This window comes from Ursus arctos, unplaced genomic scaffold (genome assembly GCF_023065955.2).
Source record: "Ursus arctos isolate Adak ecotype North America unplaced genomic scaffold, UrsArc2.0 scaffold_18, whole genome shotgun sequence".
Classification (NCBI taxonomy): domain Eukaryota; kingdom Metazoa; phylum Chordata; class Mammalia; order Carnivora; family Ursidae; genus Ursus; species Ursus arctos.
The window spans coordinates 25,041,554-25,056,454 of NW_026622852.1; the positions used below are offsets into that span (position 1 = coordinate 25,041,554).

The window sequence follows — 14,901 nt, forward strand, 5'->3', positions numbered from 1 at the left end:
CAGCTACACGAAGGCTTGACTGGGACTGGAGGATCCATTTCCAGGATGGCTCACTCACACGCCTGTTGGTAGGAAGCTGTTCTCCCCTGGTGACCCTCTGCATAGGATAGGACCTGGTGCCTGAGTGTCCTCCTAACATGGTAGTTGGTTTCCCCCAGAGTGACCCAAGAGAGACTAAAGAGACCCCAGTGCTTTTTATGGTCTAGTCTTGGAAATCACACAGTCACTTCTGCCGTGTATTTATTAAAATTACATAACTAAGTCCAGCCCATATTCAAGGGGAAGGGAATTAGTCTTCACCTCTTAAAGGGAGGAGTAGCAAGAATTTTATGGAGGCATGTTAAAACCACCACAGAGGGGCGCCTGGGAGGCTCAAATGGTTAAGTGGCTGTGCATCTGCACAGCGAGCCTGCTTCTCCCTCTCCCTCTGCCTGCTGCTTCCCCTGCTGTGCTCTCTCTCTCTCTGTCAAATAAATAAATAAATAAATAAATAAATAAAATCTTTAAAAATACATAAATACATAAATAAATAAATAATAAAATAAAACCAGCACAGAACAGGGAGGGGGATGGCGCCTGGCTGGCTCAGTTAGCAGAGTATGTGACTTTTTTTTTTTTAAAGATTTATTTATTTTAGAGAGAGAGAGAAAGAGTGAGCAGGGGGAGGGACAGAGGGAGAGGGAGAGAGAATCTCAAGCAGACTCCCGGTGAGCGTGGAGCCCAATACAGGGCTCAATGTCAAGACCATGAGATCATGGCCCCTGCCAATAAAGAGTCGGATGCTTAACCGACTGAGCCACCTAGGCACCCCAGAGCATGCAACTCATGATCTCAGGACTGTAAATTTGATCCCCATGTTGAGCGTGGTGCCTACTTAAATAAATAAATAATATATTAAAATTAAACAAACACCCTTCTGTGTTTACAAAAATGTTAAGGGAAGAACCAAGTATTGAAGGAGTGGAGTAAGAGAGCCATAGGCATATCTAGGGAAGAGCACTGCAGCCAGAATAGCAGGTGTAAGTATCCTGTGGTGGAAGTTTGCTTGGTGTGTCGGAGGAAAGCAAGGAAGCCACTGTGCTAAAATAAAGTAAGCAGGGTAAACGGTCAGATGTTTGGTCATCACTAACATGGGCCTTGGAGTAGGTTCCTGGAGGCACTTAAAGGACTAAATGAGATGGAAGCCATTACAAAGTTTTGAGCAGAAGAAAGAACAAACGAAGAAGTGTCTGAGCAGAGAGTAGAAGTCTGCCTCTAGCTATTGTGTGGAGAATCATCCACACAGGATACAAACATGAGGATTAATTAAGAGGCACTTTCAGTAATCCAGGCAAGAGTAATCCAGGTCCAAGATGGCTTGGATCAGGTGGTAACAGTGGAAGAGGCAAGATATGGGTAGATTCTGGATATGTTTTAAAGATAAAACTGACAGGATCTGTTGATGCCTTGGATATTGGATGTGAGAATGAAAGGTATCCAAGATGGGGTGCCTGGCTGGCTCAGTGTGACTCTTGATCTCAGGGTTGTGAGTTCAAGCCCCACGCTGGGTGTAGAGATTACTTAAAAATAAAATCTTTTTAAAAAAGATTTTATTCATTTATTCATTTGAGAGAGAGAGAGAGTGAGTGGGGAGAGGAGCAGAGGGAGAGGGACAAGCAGATTCCGTGCTGAGCAGAGCCTGACATGGGGCTCGATCCACCGACCCTGAGATCACAACCTGAGCCGAAATCAAGAGCCGGCCACTCAACCCACTGAGCCATCCAGGTGCCCCTAAAAATACATTTTTTTTTTTTTTAGATTTTATTTATTTATTTGTGTGAGAGAGAGCACAAGTGGGGAGAGAGGCAAGCAGAGGGAGAAGCAAAGCAAGGAGCCCGATGTAGGACTTGATCCCAGGACCCTGGGATCATGACCTGAGCGGAAGGCAGATGCTTAGCTAACTGAGCCACCCAGGCACCCAAAAATAAAATCTTAAAAAAAAAAAAAAAAAAAATGGTACCCAAAATGATGGAGCCAAGGTTCTTGGCAGCTGGGTAAATGTAGGTACCCTGAACTCAGACAGTAAAGACTGTAAGAGGTGCTGTGTTGGGAGAGAAATCAGTTTGCACTGCCATTTTATTTTATTTTATTTATTTTTTAAGTTTCATTTATTTGAGAGAGAGAGAGCATAAGTAGGCAGAGCAGCAGGCAGGGGGGTGGGAGAAGCAGCTTCCCACTGAGCAAGGAGCCCAATGCGGGGCTCGATCCTGAGACCCTGAGATCATGACCCGAGCCAAAGGCAGAGGCTTAACTGACTGAACCACCCAGGTGCCCCCGCGCTGCCATTTTAAGTGTGAGATGCCAATGAGACATTCAGGTGTAGATGGAGGCAGTCAGATAGCTGAACCTGGAGCTCAGAGGTTTAGGTTAAGACAAAAAAATAGGAGTTAAGACATATAGATGGTCCTCAAGATCCATCCATGTTGTTATAAATGACAAGGGTTTCCTTTTTATGGCTAAATAATATTCCACTGTATGTACATACGGACGCTCATACGTCTATATCACATTTTCTTTATACACTCATCCTTGCGGGCATTATGCTAAGTGAAATACGTCAGATGAAGACAAATACTGTGTGTTCTCACTTCTACATGAACTCTACAAAAATCCACACTCACAGAAACAGAGAACAGATTGATAATTGCCAGAGGCAGTGGGTGAGTGGGCACGGGGGCAGGGTGGGGGGAGTAGTGGAGCAATGAGGAAAGGTGGTCAAGAGGCACAAACTTACAGTTATAAGGTAAATAAGTCCTGCGGATGTAATGTGGAGCTTAATGCTCTAATACTGTATTACTTAATAGTATATTAGTATATTAAATACTATATATAGAATTGGAAAGTTGCTGAGTAGATACTGAAAGTTCTCACCTCAAGAAAAAAAGAACTTGTAACTATGTGAAGTGATGGATGTAACTTATTGTGGTAATCATTCCACTATACATATATCAAATCATTGTATTATACACCTTCAACTAACAGCATGTTATGTGTCAATTATATTTCGATGAAACTGTAAAAAAAAGACACGGTTGGTTGAGAACACCAGGAGAGGTGTAGATAGAGAAGTTTGAGGATTAAGTCTTGGAAAGTCAAAGGAGCCAATTTAAGAGTTAAGGAGATAAGAAAGAGCGAAGGGGCCAACTCAGGAAGAGTAGTGTCCTGGAAGCCGTGTTTTAAGAGTGATTAACTGAGTCAAATGAAAGTTAAGAAATAACCATTGGACCTAGCAACTGAGATAGGGAGGAGTCTGGGAGCCTAGTCCTATGTGGAAAGGAAGAGAAGACAAGGGGAGCTAGGGCATGCCTGATAGATGTGGTCTCTGAGCCTAGAGGCAGAGCTGGGTTATGGGGCGGGAGAAATCCTTAGAGGCTTGGCTTTGCAACCCAGTAGAGAGGCCCCAGCCAGGACCTGTCATGGCCAATACGGTGGTGGTAGAGAGATGTTGGAATGGCCATCTTGCCTGGGCCTCACATTCACTCAGAGCCACAAATTGAAACTTTTGATGTTGTTTCCAAACAGTTATACATGTAGTTTTTTGTGTTGTTGTTCATTAGAATGTTGAGTTTGGGGATACCTGGGTTGCTCAGTCAGTTGGTCATCTGCCTTCATCTTGGGTCATAATCCCAGGGTCCTGGGATCTAGTCCCGCATCGGGCTCCTTGTTCAGTGGGGAGTCTGCTTCTCCCTCTGCTTGTGCTCTCTCTCAAATAAATAAGTAACTTTACAAAATGTTGAGTTTGTATATAAAAATTGTATATTTTTGGGGCGCCCGGGTGGCTTAGTTGGTTAAGCATCTGCCCTGGGCTCAGGTCATGATCTCAGGGTCCTGGGATTGAGTCACATATGGGGCTCCTTGCTCAGCAGGGAGCCTGCTTCTCCCTCTCCATCTCAAATAAAATCTAAAAAAATTGTGTATTTTTATAACCAGTTTCTTTCTGTTCTTAATATACCAGGAGTCCTAAGAAGTGAGAGTGGCCTGGGTCTTACTCAACCTCAGAACAGGGCCAGGAAGAATGAGGCAAGTGAGGTGCCAAGGTACAAAATTTAAGGCAAATGCAGTATCCCTGGGAGTGGGTGCACCTTAGGCACTTTTTTTGCCTCATCCTACTGCCAGCCCCACCTACCTCAGATACCACCAGGTAGTGTCCCTGCTCTCCACCCCTGGGGGCTTCTACAAGTCAGGTGTCCTGGAGAAGGAAGACTGGAGAGGAAGAACTCCTAACTCTGGTTGGGGGTGGACATGATATCCTGGAAACAGACAAAAATGATTACTGTGCCACCTTCAGTTCAAAAGTGAGTATACACTGCCACCCCGTGGCCATCCAGGATTGGATTCCCAGGGCTATTTCCAGAATGGGCCCAGCAGAGGTAAGGCAAGATCAAGACACACACCATCTCAACCAGCCGTTAATTTCTTCACATTAGCAGGTTTTCCTGCTGTTCAGACACACGAAGAAATGAAACCGTTCAACAGGTCTTTATTAACAGAGACAGATGGGCAGACAGTGCGTCAAAGGCAGTGTCTGAAAGCCGTGATGGGGGTGCATGTGTGCAGAAAAGGCCTTCTCTAGGCCAGGGATGGCTCCCTGGACTTAGGCTAACCTCTCTAGGTCCCCTGCCCAGCAGTGGGCCCTGAACTGAAGCCAGCCTCCCCATCATACTCCTGAGGGATGAATGGGGTTGGGGGCAGGGGTCTCTCAGGATAGCAGGACCCTGACCTCAGCATTCTCCATTCTTACAGTTCCCCAGTTGACTTGGTTGCTGAGAGGGTGGGGGACAGTCCACAAGAGCACTTGCATAGCAGGGGAAGAGAATGGGGGTAAGGCATATGGTGAGGACAGGGAGATGAAGAGGGCCTCCACAGGCAACCCTTCATCTTCCTCCACCCTCAACTGCTGCTGGATTGAGGGGTCAGGCCCAGACAGAGTATAATACCCACACCCATCCCTAACTCCAGAGCCCTGACTGGTGGCAGGGAAGCTCTGGAAAGCTAGTGAGTCAAGCCTGTAGTATGTGTGTCTGCATATGACTGGCCCCCTTGATATATATGGGCCTTCCTTTCTGGATGGGTGTGAATGCATGAAGCTGCTGTACACATGGGATTGTATCTGCATGTATGTCCCGTATGTTCCCATGAGTCTCTATGTTTGGTTGTGTAAGCATGTATGTCCCTGCTTGTACACCAGAACTTAGTTTAGTAGTTGCATGTTGTGAGTATGTCCCTGTCTTTTCACGTGGGCTCCAGGAAGTGGATGTGTGCGGGCCTGCCCGCTCCTGTATAGCCACAGGTCCTCCTTCAGGCCTGGCTGGTCAGGGGTCCTGGCCGAAGAGGTAGGTGGTGAGCTCAAGCCGGAGGCCCCGGGCATAGGCGCGAAGAGTATAGAAGAGTGTGAGGAAGTCCTGGGTGCTGAAGATTGTGTCAGCCAGCGCGAAGGCCAGGGTAGATGGGATGACACCTCGGCCATACTCCACCATCCATGTGTTTGGCCCCCACTCCACAGCCGTTGCCTCACCAGGCCCATGCACCACGGTCTCTCCTGGGGAACAGGGAGTACCCACATAAGGAGCCTAGCCCTCCCCTTCCATTGCTGCCACCTCCCTAGCCCGTGGGCTATCTGGAGGCAGGGAACAGAGCAGAAGCTTCAGGAAAGGAAAAAGCCTTACCTCACTGGCCTGGTCGCCCATCTGGAAGAGTAAGAAGCCAAGATAGCCACTCCTCTAAGTTTTCCTCTGTGGCATCACCTGGCTCATGTCCTCTTTGGGGGGAAGCCAGGGAGGGCCACCTCACCTGGCCATGGGCCACTGTATGGGAGTCCTGGAAGTCTGCATTCCCAAGCCTCACTCATGTCAGGCAGAAATTTAGCTAAACTTGGGCTGTGCCTGTTAGATAGGGAGGGGTGACCGTAAGATTCGTGTGGCTTTCTGAGAAATGTAGCTGTTCAATTATAATGCCTGTCATGCCTGTAACACGCAACCTCAAACTTACGTGGAAGTCCAAAGCTCTACTTTTTATGTAAAATGTTTCACCACAGAAACATGGAAGACGACGTTCTGTCTTGTTTTTGGGGGTATGAGAGCGTATTTGATTACCCAACTGTCTCCCCAACAACTGCTGGAATATTGGATGAATAAAACAGTGTCTTGGTAGATAAAAATCAGACATGGTTAACAGGAAGCTGTTACGATTTGTTTCCTTTTGACAGTAGAAAGCAACAGAGACCCTTGGACCTGCTTCAATCAACGACCTGTGGCTTATCTGCGGGGGTAAGGGAACCAGGGGAGAGCCCCCAACATACCCCCTTTCCATGCTATGGCTCTCGTACTCCAACTATGGGCACCCCAGAACGAAGCGACCCACTTCTCTGACAGAGCCCTGGGTAGAAGACTCACCTGGGTAGAAGACCTCACTTTTGGTAGTGCCCTCTCTCCACTGGTGGAAGGTGCCAGAGATGATGGTGTCCGAGATCTCAGCCCAATAGCGCCCTGAGGGACAATCAGATGGACACCCAGTATCAGGGTATTAATATCAGGTATCAATACATGGCTTGACCAAACATCAGAAAAGAGGGAATGAGCCCTTGTACAGCCCCAGCCTCCCAGTTCGGCCCGCCGCCAGCACTGACCCGAGTGGCCGCGAGAGCCCAGGGCGGTGCCGAAGAGCAGCACGTACTCGGACAGTGAGGCGTGCAGAAGGCACATGGCGCCCATCCAGCCGCCCGCGTTCACGAACACCCACTGCAGCTCCTCGTCGGGCAACACGTGGCCTGGGTGCAGCCGCCGTAGTTCCACAATCAGCCTAGAGAAGGCCAGCTCGTGGTCTAGCCCTGGCGGGGACAGAGGAACAACAGTCAGAGCCAGCACCACTCCGAACTCCGGAAAGGCGCCTCTGAAACTCCCAGCTCGGCTCGGGCCTCCCCAGCCCTCTGCCCTCCACCCGTTCACTCGCCCGGTCATCCGTCGGCTCACCCGCGTACTGCCGGGCCAGCTGTGCGATCTCTTCGTGCTGGAAGACGAAGCTTTGCGTGCCCATCCAGAGCCAGACCACCTGGGCCAGCACAGCTGCGGCAGCCAGGAGCAGCGCGGCCCACAACCACCGCCGGCCCACTGCCCACTGCATCCCGGCGGGCGGCCTGGCAGAGTAGCGAAGGAACAAACTGGGGCCTGGAACTGTGACTCCACTGCCTCCAAACCTGCGGCGCGCAGTCCACTACCGTTCCCCCGCCACAGCCGTGGTACGGCTTGTGCTGACCAATCAGAACAGTCCGGGCACCCGGGCACCGCCCCTCGGGTTGAACCATTTCCTCTCGGGGAGCGGGGAGCGCCAAGGGGTGGGGCGGAGCCTCGCGCGTGATGCAAGGGGGCGGGGCTAAGCCATCCCAGCTGCCCCCTTTAGGGCCTACAAGAGGGGTGTCTCCGAGCGCCAGACCACGTGTGGGTGGGGGTGTGAGTGTGGGTGGGGCTTGGTGGCCGTGACACGCCGAACGGACTGGCCCGCTTGGGCTCCCAGGTGAAGCGGGCGAGCCCGGAAGCAGAGCCTTCCGGGACCTGTGATTGTCACCTTTGCTAGCACAGAAGGTGGGAGGAGGCGCTTCTTCTGCCTAGGAATGTTACGGAAGGCTTTCTAGAGGCGGTGGCGCCTGAGCAATGTGTTTAAGGGAAATGGGAAGGGCATTCTAGCGAATGAGGCCTATTCCAAGCAAGAACAAAGGCGAGACAGCATGGGGTCTTTTTTGGAGCCTACGATTCATTCTTTGTTTTGAAGCACAAAATGTGAGAGGAGGGCATTGTAAACCAACAGGGTTATGGGGAGGGAAATGATGAAGAGAAGCAAAGGAGAAAAGAAGCAGCAAAGTGTGGTGATTAAGAAACTATGGAGCGGGACTGGGTTAAAAGCCTGGCTCCTGCCACCTACTAGTTGTGTGATCTTGGGTAAGTTATTTAAACCCTGTGACTCAGTTTTCTATCAGTGAAATGGGATGAACAAAGGTACCTACCTCATAGTACATAGCTTCATTGTGATGAAGATTAAATGAGTTAATATTTATAAAGCAGTTAGAGCCTCTCAAGTGGCAACATATGTGTTTGTTATATAAACAAAACACAAAGGAGAATAGAACTGGAAGAGCATAGCATCACACATGATAGTGATGGAATGAAGGGTCATCACAGTCAAATGTAATTGAGAGTTCTGATAAAATGATGGGAAGTGGTCATTAGGTTTCTCAGTAGGGGCATGTAGCAGAAATAATGCTATACATTCATGAATCTATTTCCTTTTGCTCTTAGGCAGCCAGGTTACATTCCACGGTGTACTCTGTAGTTAGATGAGGCCATATGATTGTGTTCTGGCCAATGCAGTACAGCCAGAAATTATGTATGCCACTTCCAGGTCTGGCTCCTAAAACCCGTGAAATTCTTTACATTCTCTCTCTTCCCTCATCTATTATCTTAGTTACAGAGAATTAAGTAGTGGAGAATTCTGAATACTGCTTCCTCTCTCCCCCCACAATGGACAGTGTTGCTAAGCCACTGAGTTTGGGGGGTGGGGTGTCATTTGCTACAGCAACTAAGATTACTTAACCTACTACAGGCCACTAGACATGTTACAGTGTATTGTGCAGGTAAGAGTAGAGGCTGGGAAGATGGACTATTTTTTGAGAAACTTGGCCAAGAAGGGAAAGATAAAAAAGGGATTATCTAGAGGAAAATGCATGATGGAGGGAACGTTTTTGTATTGGCTCCGGCTTCTGTGAGACTCCTGAGCTGACCATTCTCTTAAGATCCCTGAGGACCAGAGACTAACCCCAAAAGCTGGCCTCTGCGCCCCTGTTTAGGCAGAACTCTCCGGGACTTTCTAGGTCTGCAGTTCCCCTGGTCTTTCAGAAGGCTTCTCTAGCACACATGGTTTAAAAAAAAAAAAAAAAAATTGGTCACAGCCGTATTCTCTAGATGTTAAAAAACAAAATTCAACCAAGTAAATTTGAAGATCTACTTGGCTTTCTTAAACAATTCATGAATCAGGCAGCACCCCATCTAGCAAGTAGAGGGGAGCTCCGAGGAGGAGCTGATTTGTGGAGCTGATTTGGGGCTCGATCTCAAGACCCTGAGATTGTGACCTGAGCCAAAATCAAGAGTCGGATGCTTAAGGTGCCCCAGAAATGGAAGGTTTTTATAGGAAGAAGTCTGGGACAAAAAAGTTATCAGAAAGAGAAAAGGGTTGTTCCAGGGAAGTTCCTTTTGCCTTAGGGGAAAAGCAGAGGATGTTATTATGCAGATCACCTCGTCTTCCTTTGGGGGAGAGGGCCCAGGTAGGGACTCATTGGTGCTAATTGGGAAATTCTTGACTAACCAGGGAAGACTACATTTCTGAGGAAGTTTAAACCACAGTTAGATGAGGCATTTGAAAACTCGATTTTGAAAACTTGACATATGTGACACCAGTTTGGGCCTGTAGTTTTCTTTTTAACGACGTTGTAGAAGAGATCTTGGAGGGGAAGGGCTCAGTAGGCCCCATCTCAGCCATCGTATTCTTCCCCCGAAAAGTGATCTTGGGGAGACACAGGAGAGGTTTGGCAATGTTTCTTAAGAGATGCTCCTGAAGGGGGTGAGGAGTTAGCTGGCACTGTTGAGGGCGCAGAAGGCAAGCTGAGGACAGAGCACAAGCTGACACCCCATAGCCCCCCCCCCCCCCCCAGGTGGGACTTGTGTGACATTCCTCAGGCACTGCTGGCTGCCCTAAAGCTAAGGGAAGGAAAAACAAATGGTTAACTTACAGAGATCACAGTCCTGCAAGACATGAGTCTCCCTCAGTTTACAAATGTTTTAGTCACATTCGTAAGAAAAAACATTCTTCTCAGTAACCTAACTTCCAGAAGGAAGCTCTCGACTGTCTTCATGCTAATGCTTTACTAGAGGAAAAAACAACCCTAACTTGACAATGGCCAGGCCTCCAGTATCTTATAGGTCTTCTTTAGCATATGAAAGTTCTTTTAAAAAACCTCCCTTTTCCCTAACCTCCAACTCCCAATCAGCCACCCCTCACAACTCCGGTGCAGTAGCTCTATCCCCCTGCTTTAATAAAATCACCTTTTTGCACCAAAGATGTCTCAAGAATTATTTCTTGGCCTTCGGCTCTGGACCTCACCTACGTTCAAAACTACATCAGAGCAATCCAAGGAGTGGCCCTGAAGCACTGGTGTTCTTGGGGAAGTTGGGCTGCCTCCAAAATCCAGTCACTCCAACAACAAAGATGGCTGATAGAGGAGGAAAGCAAATCTTCTATCCCAGCTCCCCTCACCCCCACCCCTAAGAATGAAGAGCCAGTGGTATAGGTAAAATCTTCATTTCTCAGTTCCCTGCCCCCTACCCCCTACCCCCTACCTAGTAGCCTCTTCAGATTCCAGTCTGAGGACCTAGGGCAGAGATTAGGTAAATGACCAATGACCCAGTTTTTGCATCTGAGTTGCAAAATACCTGGGTTGGCCTTGCCTGGGTTGAGGGAAGGGGCCTCCCCGCTACTGCAGAGTTCCTAGCTCACAAGGTTTTTCTGTCTTGAGTCTCACTGAAATCTCAGGCATTTTAGGGCAGCGAGAAGAGCCTGGAAACTTGGGTTCAAATCTTAGCTAGACCACTAGTCCTCTGGGTGATCTTAGGCTTCTGTTCTTCACTGCGGAATGAGGAGGAGGTTCAAACATTATTTAGATGTCTTTTTGAAAGTGCCAGGGGAGGAATTAATTTGAATTTTATCCTAGTGTAAAGGAACCACCTCTGATCCCACCTAAATGGCTTCTCCTCCACCATAGCCATTGAGCAAGTAAGTGAGGTAATTGCGGATCCAGGGTTATACCCCTACTTGGCCCTAGACTGTAAGCTGCGAGAGACCAGAGACCATGCCTGACTTGTGCAGGGGCATCTCTTTGCCCCTCATGGAGCCTAGGTGCCTGGCACAGATATTCAGTAAATATTTGCTAAATGAATAACCGAATGAACTACTGAATACGGCAAAGAAATCTTGTGAGCGTCATGGAGCAGAGGGATCTGCAATAAGCGGCTTTCACAGAGATTCTTCTAGGGCAGTGACTTGGCCCCAGGGCTGTACTGGGACGACCACAGAGGCCCCCCAAAGCGCTAGGCTTTCCTGAGTCCCGCTCGCGATTGGGCGGGCTGGCCCTTAGGCAGTCACGTGCTGGCGGCTGGCCAATCATCGGGGGCGGGGCGGAGCAGCTCGGGAGGAGGTGGGAGTCTGCTCTGCAGAGTTTCAGATGATCCCCACCCGTACGAGTGGCTTAATGTCGGGCAGCGGATCAACCCCTGAGCAGCGCCAGCAGGCGTCAGAGGCGGACGCCACGGCCACAACCTTCCGGGCGAGCGGTAATTGCAGGGCGTCTGGGACTCGCTGGAACGCGGAGCCGAGCCCTCCCTTTGCTTAGGAAGTTACCGTCCCTTCCCCCAGGTCGGCGCGCCCACCCCGCCAAGCCGGCGCGACTGAGTTGGGGCCCCAGGCTAATAGGAGCTGGGAAAGCTCAAACCCGGGCCTTTGGCTCCTGAGCAGGACACGGCTGAGAGAGTGCTTCCGAGCTTGGGCCTGCTGGTGCTTGAGACCCAGGGCAGAGAGGATCAGAGAGTTTTCCTGACTGATCTTGCTTCTCTGTCTCCAGAACATCAGCATATGCGCTACAACCCGCTACAAGATGAGTGGGTGCTGGTGTCAGCTCACCGCATGAAGCGGCCCTGGCAGGGGCAAGTAGAGCCCCCGCTCCTGAAGACAGTTGCCCGCCATGACCCCCACAACCCTCTATGTCCCGGGGCTACACGGGCCAATGGAGAGGTAAGCCTTTAGAATCTACATCTGCAACTGGGCCAGGAGTAGTAGCTCTCTCTTAGAGCTGCCTCTTACCCACAAGGAAGTGGAACTCCTTCTGTGTTATGTTCCACCAAGTCTTTCTGACCCCACAGCAGGATTTCCACACCCTCTTGTAGCCTGTCCTTCAGCCTGTCCCCTGAAGCCCACCATATGCCTGGTGGGTATGGAGCAGCAAATGCTTCTAGCCAATCCTTGTCAGTAGGTGAATCCCTTCTATGATGGCACCTTCCTGTTTGACAACGACTTTCCAGCTCTGCAGCCTGATGCCCCCAATCCAGGTAACCTGGCTCTAGATGCTGTTGGGGGGGAAGAGAGGCTGGACCTCTTGGGGGACTTCTGTTGCAGAGAGTGATACCCTTTTATCTCAGGACCCAGTGATCATCCCCTTTTCCAAGCAGAGGCTGCTCGAGGAGTTTGGTAACTATGGATTTCCTCTCTTACCTTCAACCCAGGGCTTGGACTGAGCACGAGCGTTGGGCCCTGCCCCTAGTACAGCCAAGCCCTATATCTCTGTCATTTCTCCCTCCGACACCACCTAGTAAGGTCATGTGCTTCCACCCCTGGTCCGATGTAACACTACCACTCATGTCAGTCCCCGAGATCCGCGCTGTCGTCGATGCATGGGCCTCAGTGACAGAGGAGCTGGGAGCCCGGTACCCTTGGGTGCAGGTCTGTGAGATCGCCCCCTCCCCTGGATGGGCAGGGAGGGGTGGTGCAGCTTTGGTGCTGGGAAGTAGTATTCCTGTTTTCACAGGTTGTGGTCGGGAGAGGCTCATTTGGTGTCTCTTCAGCTAGTAAAGCTCCCTACTTCTACCTGATAGATCTTTGAAAACAAAGGAGCCATGATGGGCTGTTCCAACCCCCATCCCCACTGCCAGGTAAGTGTGTCAGGGGCTCCAGTGGATTTCTGGGGTGAGTCCAAGGCAGTACTGTGGGGAAGGGAACTGGAGGGACAGAATAAGTATGCTAGTAATGTGGAGGCTTGGAGGTGAAGGAGCTGCCAGCTCTTCTCTGCTCCTGCCCCTTGACAGGTGTGGGCCAGTAGTTTTCTGCCAGATATTGCCCAGCGTGAGGAGCGATCTCAGCGGGCCTATCAGAGTCAACATGGAGAGCCCCTGCTAATGGAATATGGTCACCAGGAACTGCTCAGAAAGGTGGGGAAAAGCCAGACCCCATTTTCCCAAGGAACCCCTAACCTCACCCCCAAAGAGAAAGGTGTGTGAGAAGGGTAGAAGGGAAATAGTAGGGAGACTTGATGGCAATAATCTAAAGGAGAAATCGTGGTGGCTTACATTAGGGTGGTAGTGGTGGAGTGATGAGAAGCCATCAGATTCTGGTACATTTTTTCTTTTTCTCCTGCCTATTTGCTGATAATCCCCCACCCCCACTTTGATGACTTTATCTTCACTTGGTCTGCCCAGGAACGTCTGGTCTTAACCAGTGAGCACTGGTTAGTACTGGTCCCCTTTTGGGCCGTGTGGCCCTTCCAGACACTGCTGCTGCCCCGTCGGCATGTGCAGCGCCTGCCTGAACTGACCCCTGCTGAGCGTGATGGTGAGTCTCCCAGCTGGGACTCTGGGCCCAGGCATAGGATGGGGATGGCTCTAGTAGGGCCTGCATCTTGGCCCCAGGCTGAGAGTCAGGCTCTGATTCCAGATCTAGCTTCCATCATGAAGAAGCTGTTGACCAAGTATGACAACCTATTTGAGACCTCCTTTCCCTACTCCATGGGCTGGCATGGTAAGGTTTTTTGAGCATCCATACCTAGCCCCAACACCGTATCTGAGGTCCTGAGACCAAGCTCAGTGGACTGCAACCCCCAGCAGGCTTTGAAATATTTGTTGGGGGAAGTGTCTTGAGCAGGGCTGCTGGGACTGAAGGTGGAACAGCAAACTTGGTGAAACTACGTCTCCCAGTTATTTTCCAATGCCTGGTCTACTCACTGGCAAGGATGCTTGGAGATGTAGTTTTCAGGTACCTAGCCTGGTTTGGGGGTAGGGGCTAGACTGAAGAACTAAAAAATGGCTCTCCCCTGTTATCTCTTCTTCCTGTCAGGGGCTCCCACAGGATCAGAGGCTGGAGCCAACTGGGATCACTGGCAGCTGCATGCTCATTACTACCCTCCACTCCTGCGCTCTGCCACCGTCCGGAAATTCATGGTTGGCTATGAAATGCTTGCCCAGGCTCAGAGGGACCTCACCCCTGAGCAGGTCAGATTTCAGAGCACCCTCAGTCCTTGGGTTCCCTTTGTCTACCATTTCCCCAAGGGAGCCCAGTCATGACCCTGAAAGCCTCTATAACCTAGGCATTCCTAAGGACTCAGAAGCTGCTCAGCTCTGTCCTCTGGTTACTCTGGCCGTCCTTATCACCAGGCTCCTGGTCCTACAAGCCTGCCTCCTAGGCACTTGTTACTACTGTTCCACTTATACCACTCCACGCCACCATTCTGGGCAGCCCTTATCCTCCGTGATTGCCCCCTGTTTCCTTCCAGGCTGCAGAGAGACTAAGGACACTTCCTGAGGTTCATTACCGCCTGGGGCAGAAGGATAGGGAGACAGCAACCATCGCTTGACCACGCTGACCACAGGGCCTTCTGCTTGAGGGAACCAGTGCCTAGGGTTGGGAAGATGTGGGATCAATAAAACTAAACTGTGTTTCTCAAACTTTAATCACATATTCTAGTGACAGAGGAGTCTAAACTATAATCATCAGGGATCTGGGTTAAAGGCTGATGGCACAGCACCAGCCACAACTTTTCTTTGCCTGCAGATGTGCAATGCAAAAACTTAAAAGAGTACAAAAATTCCACCCCAAATCTCTGAACAAAATGAATACTCAATGTTATGTCTGGCCTATAGATTCTTATTCCTGGAGTAACAAAGGCATCACAGTTGAAGAAATTTTTAAAATCCTGAGTTCTTGTCTGTGGCTAAGGCTTTGGGAAGGCCGGAGCCCCCTGCACCACCACCCCTAGGATGATATGTCAGCTCAAAAAGC

The 14,901-nt window shown here is 49.9% G+C and overlaps 2 protein-coding genes across 5 annotated transcripts; one reads left to right on the forward strand and one right to left on the reverse strand.

Moving 5' to 3' along the window:
- Positions 1-4,502: 4,502 nt before the first annotated feature.
- SIGMAR1 (sigma non-opioid intracellular receptor 1) lies at positions 4,503-7,305 on the reverse strand. Of its 2 annotated transcripts, XM_026506333.4 has the most exons (4): positions 7,008-7,305; positions 6,665-6,865; positions 6,432-6,524; positions 4,503-5,578 (listed from the first exon to the last, which is right to left on the reverse strand). In XM_026506333.4, the coding sequence occupies exons 1-4, from the start codon at positions 7,156-7,158 to the stop codon at positions 5,352-5,354; spliced, it is 672 nt and encodes a 223-aa protein (XP_026362118.1). In that variant the 5' UTR covers positions 7,159-7,305; the 3' UTR covers positions 4,503-5,351. The 2 variants fall into 2 exon arrangements, with proteins under 2 accessions (XP_026362118.1, XP_057169522.1); XM_057313539.1 differs by having other exon boundaries at positions 4,503-6,865; positions 7,008-7,284.
- A 3,921-nt stretch (positions 7,306-11,226) lies between these two features.
- GALT (galactose-1-phosphate uridylyltransferase) lies at positions 11,227-14,567 on the forward strand. 3 transcript variants are annotated; one of them, XM_026506327.4, is made up of 11 exons: positions 11,227-11,411; positions 11,699-11,868; positions 12,107-12,182; positions 12,273-12,321; positions 12,444-12,573; positions 12,726-12,782; positions 12,936-13,058; positions 13,326-13,458; positions 13,561-13,644; positions 13,960-14,114; positions 14,396-14,567. In XM_026506327.4, the coding sequence occupies exons 1-11, from the start codon at positions 11,303-11,305 to the stop codon at positions 14,474-14,476; spliced, it is 1,167 nt and encodes a 388-aa protein (XP_026362112.1). In that variant the 5' UTR covers positions 11,227-11,302; the 3' UTR covers positions 14,477-14,567. The 3 variants fall into 3 exon arrangements, with proteins under 3 accessions (XP_026362112.1, XP_026362113.1, XP_026362115.1); XM_026506330.4 differs by having other exon boundaries at positions 11,404-11,493; XM_026506328.4 differs by lacking the exon at positions 13,561-13,644 and having other exon boundaries at positions 11,245-11,411.
- Positions 14,568-14,901: the final 334 nt, after the last annotated feature.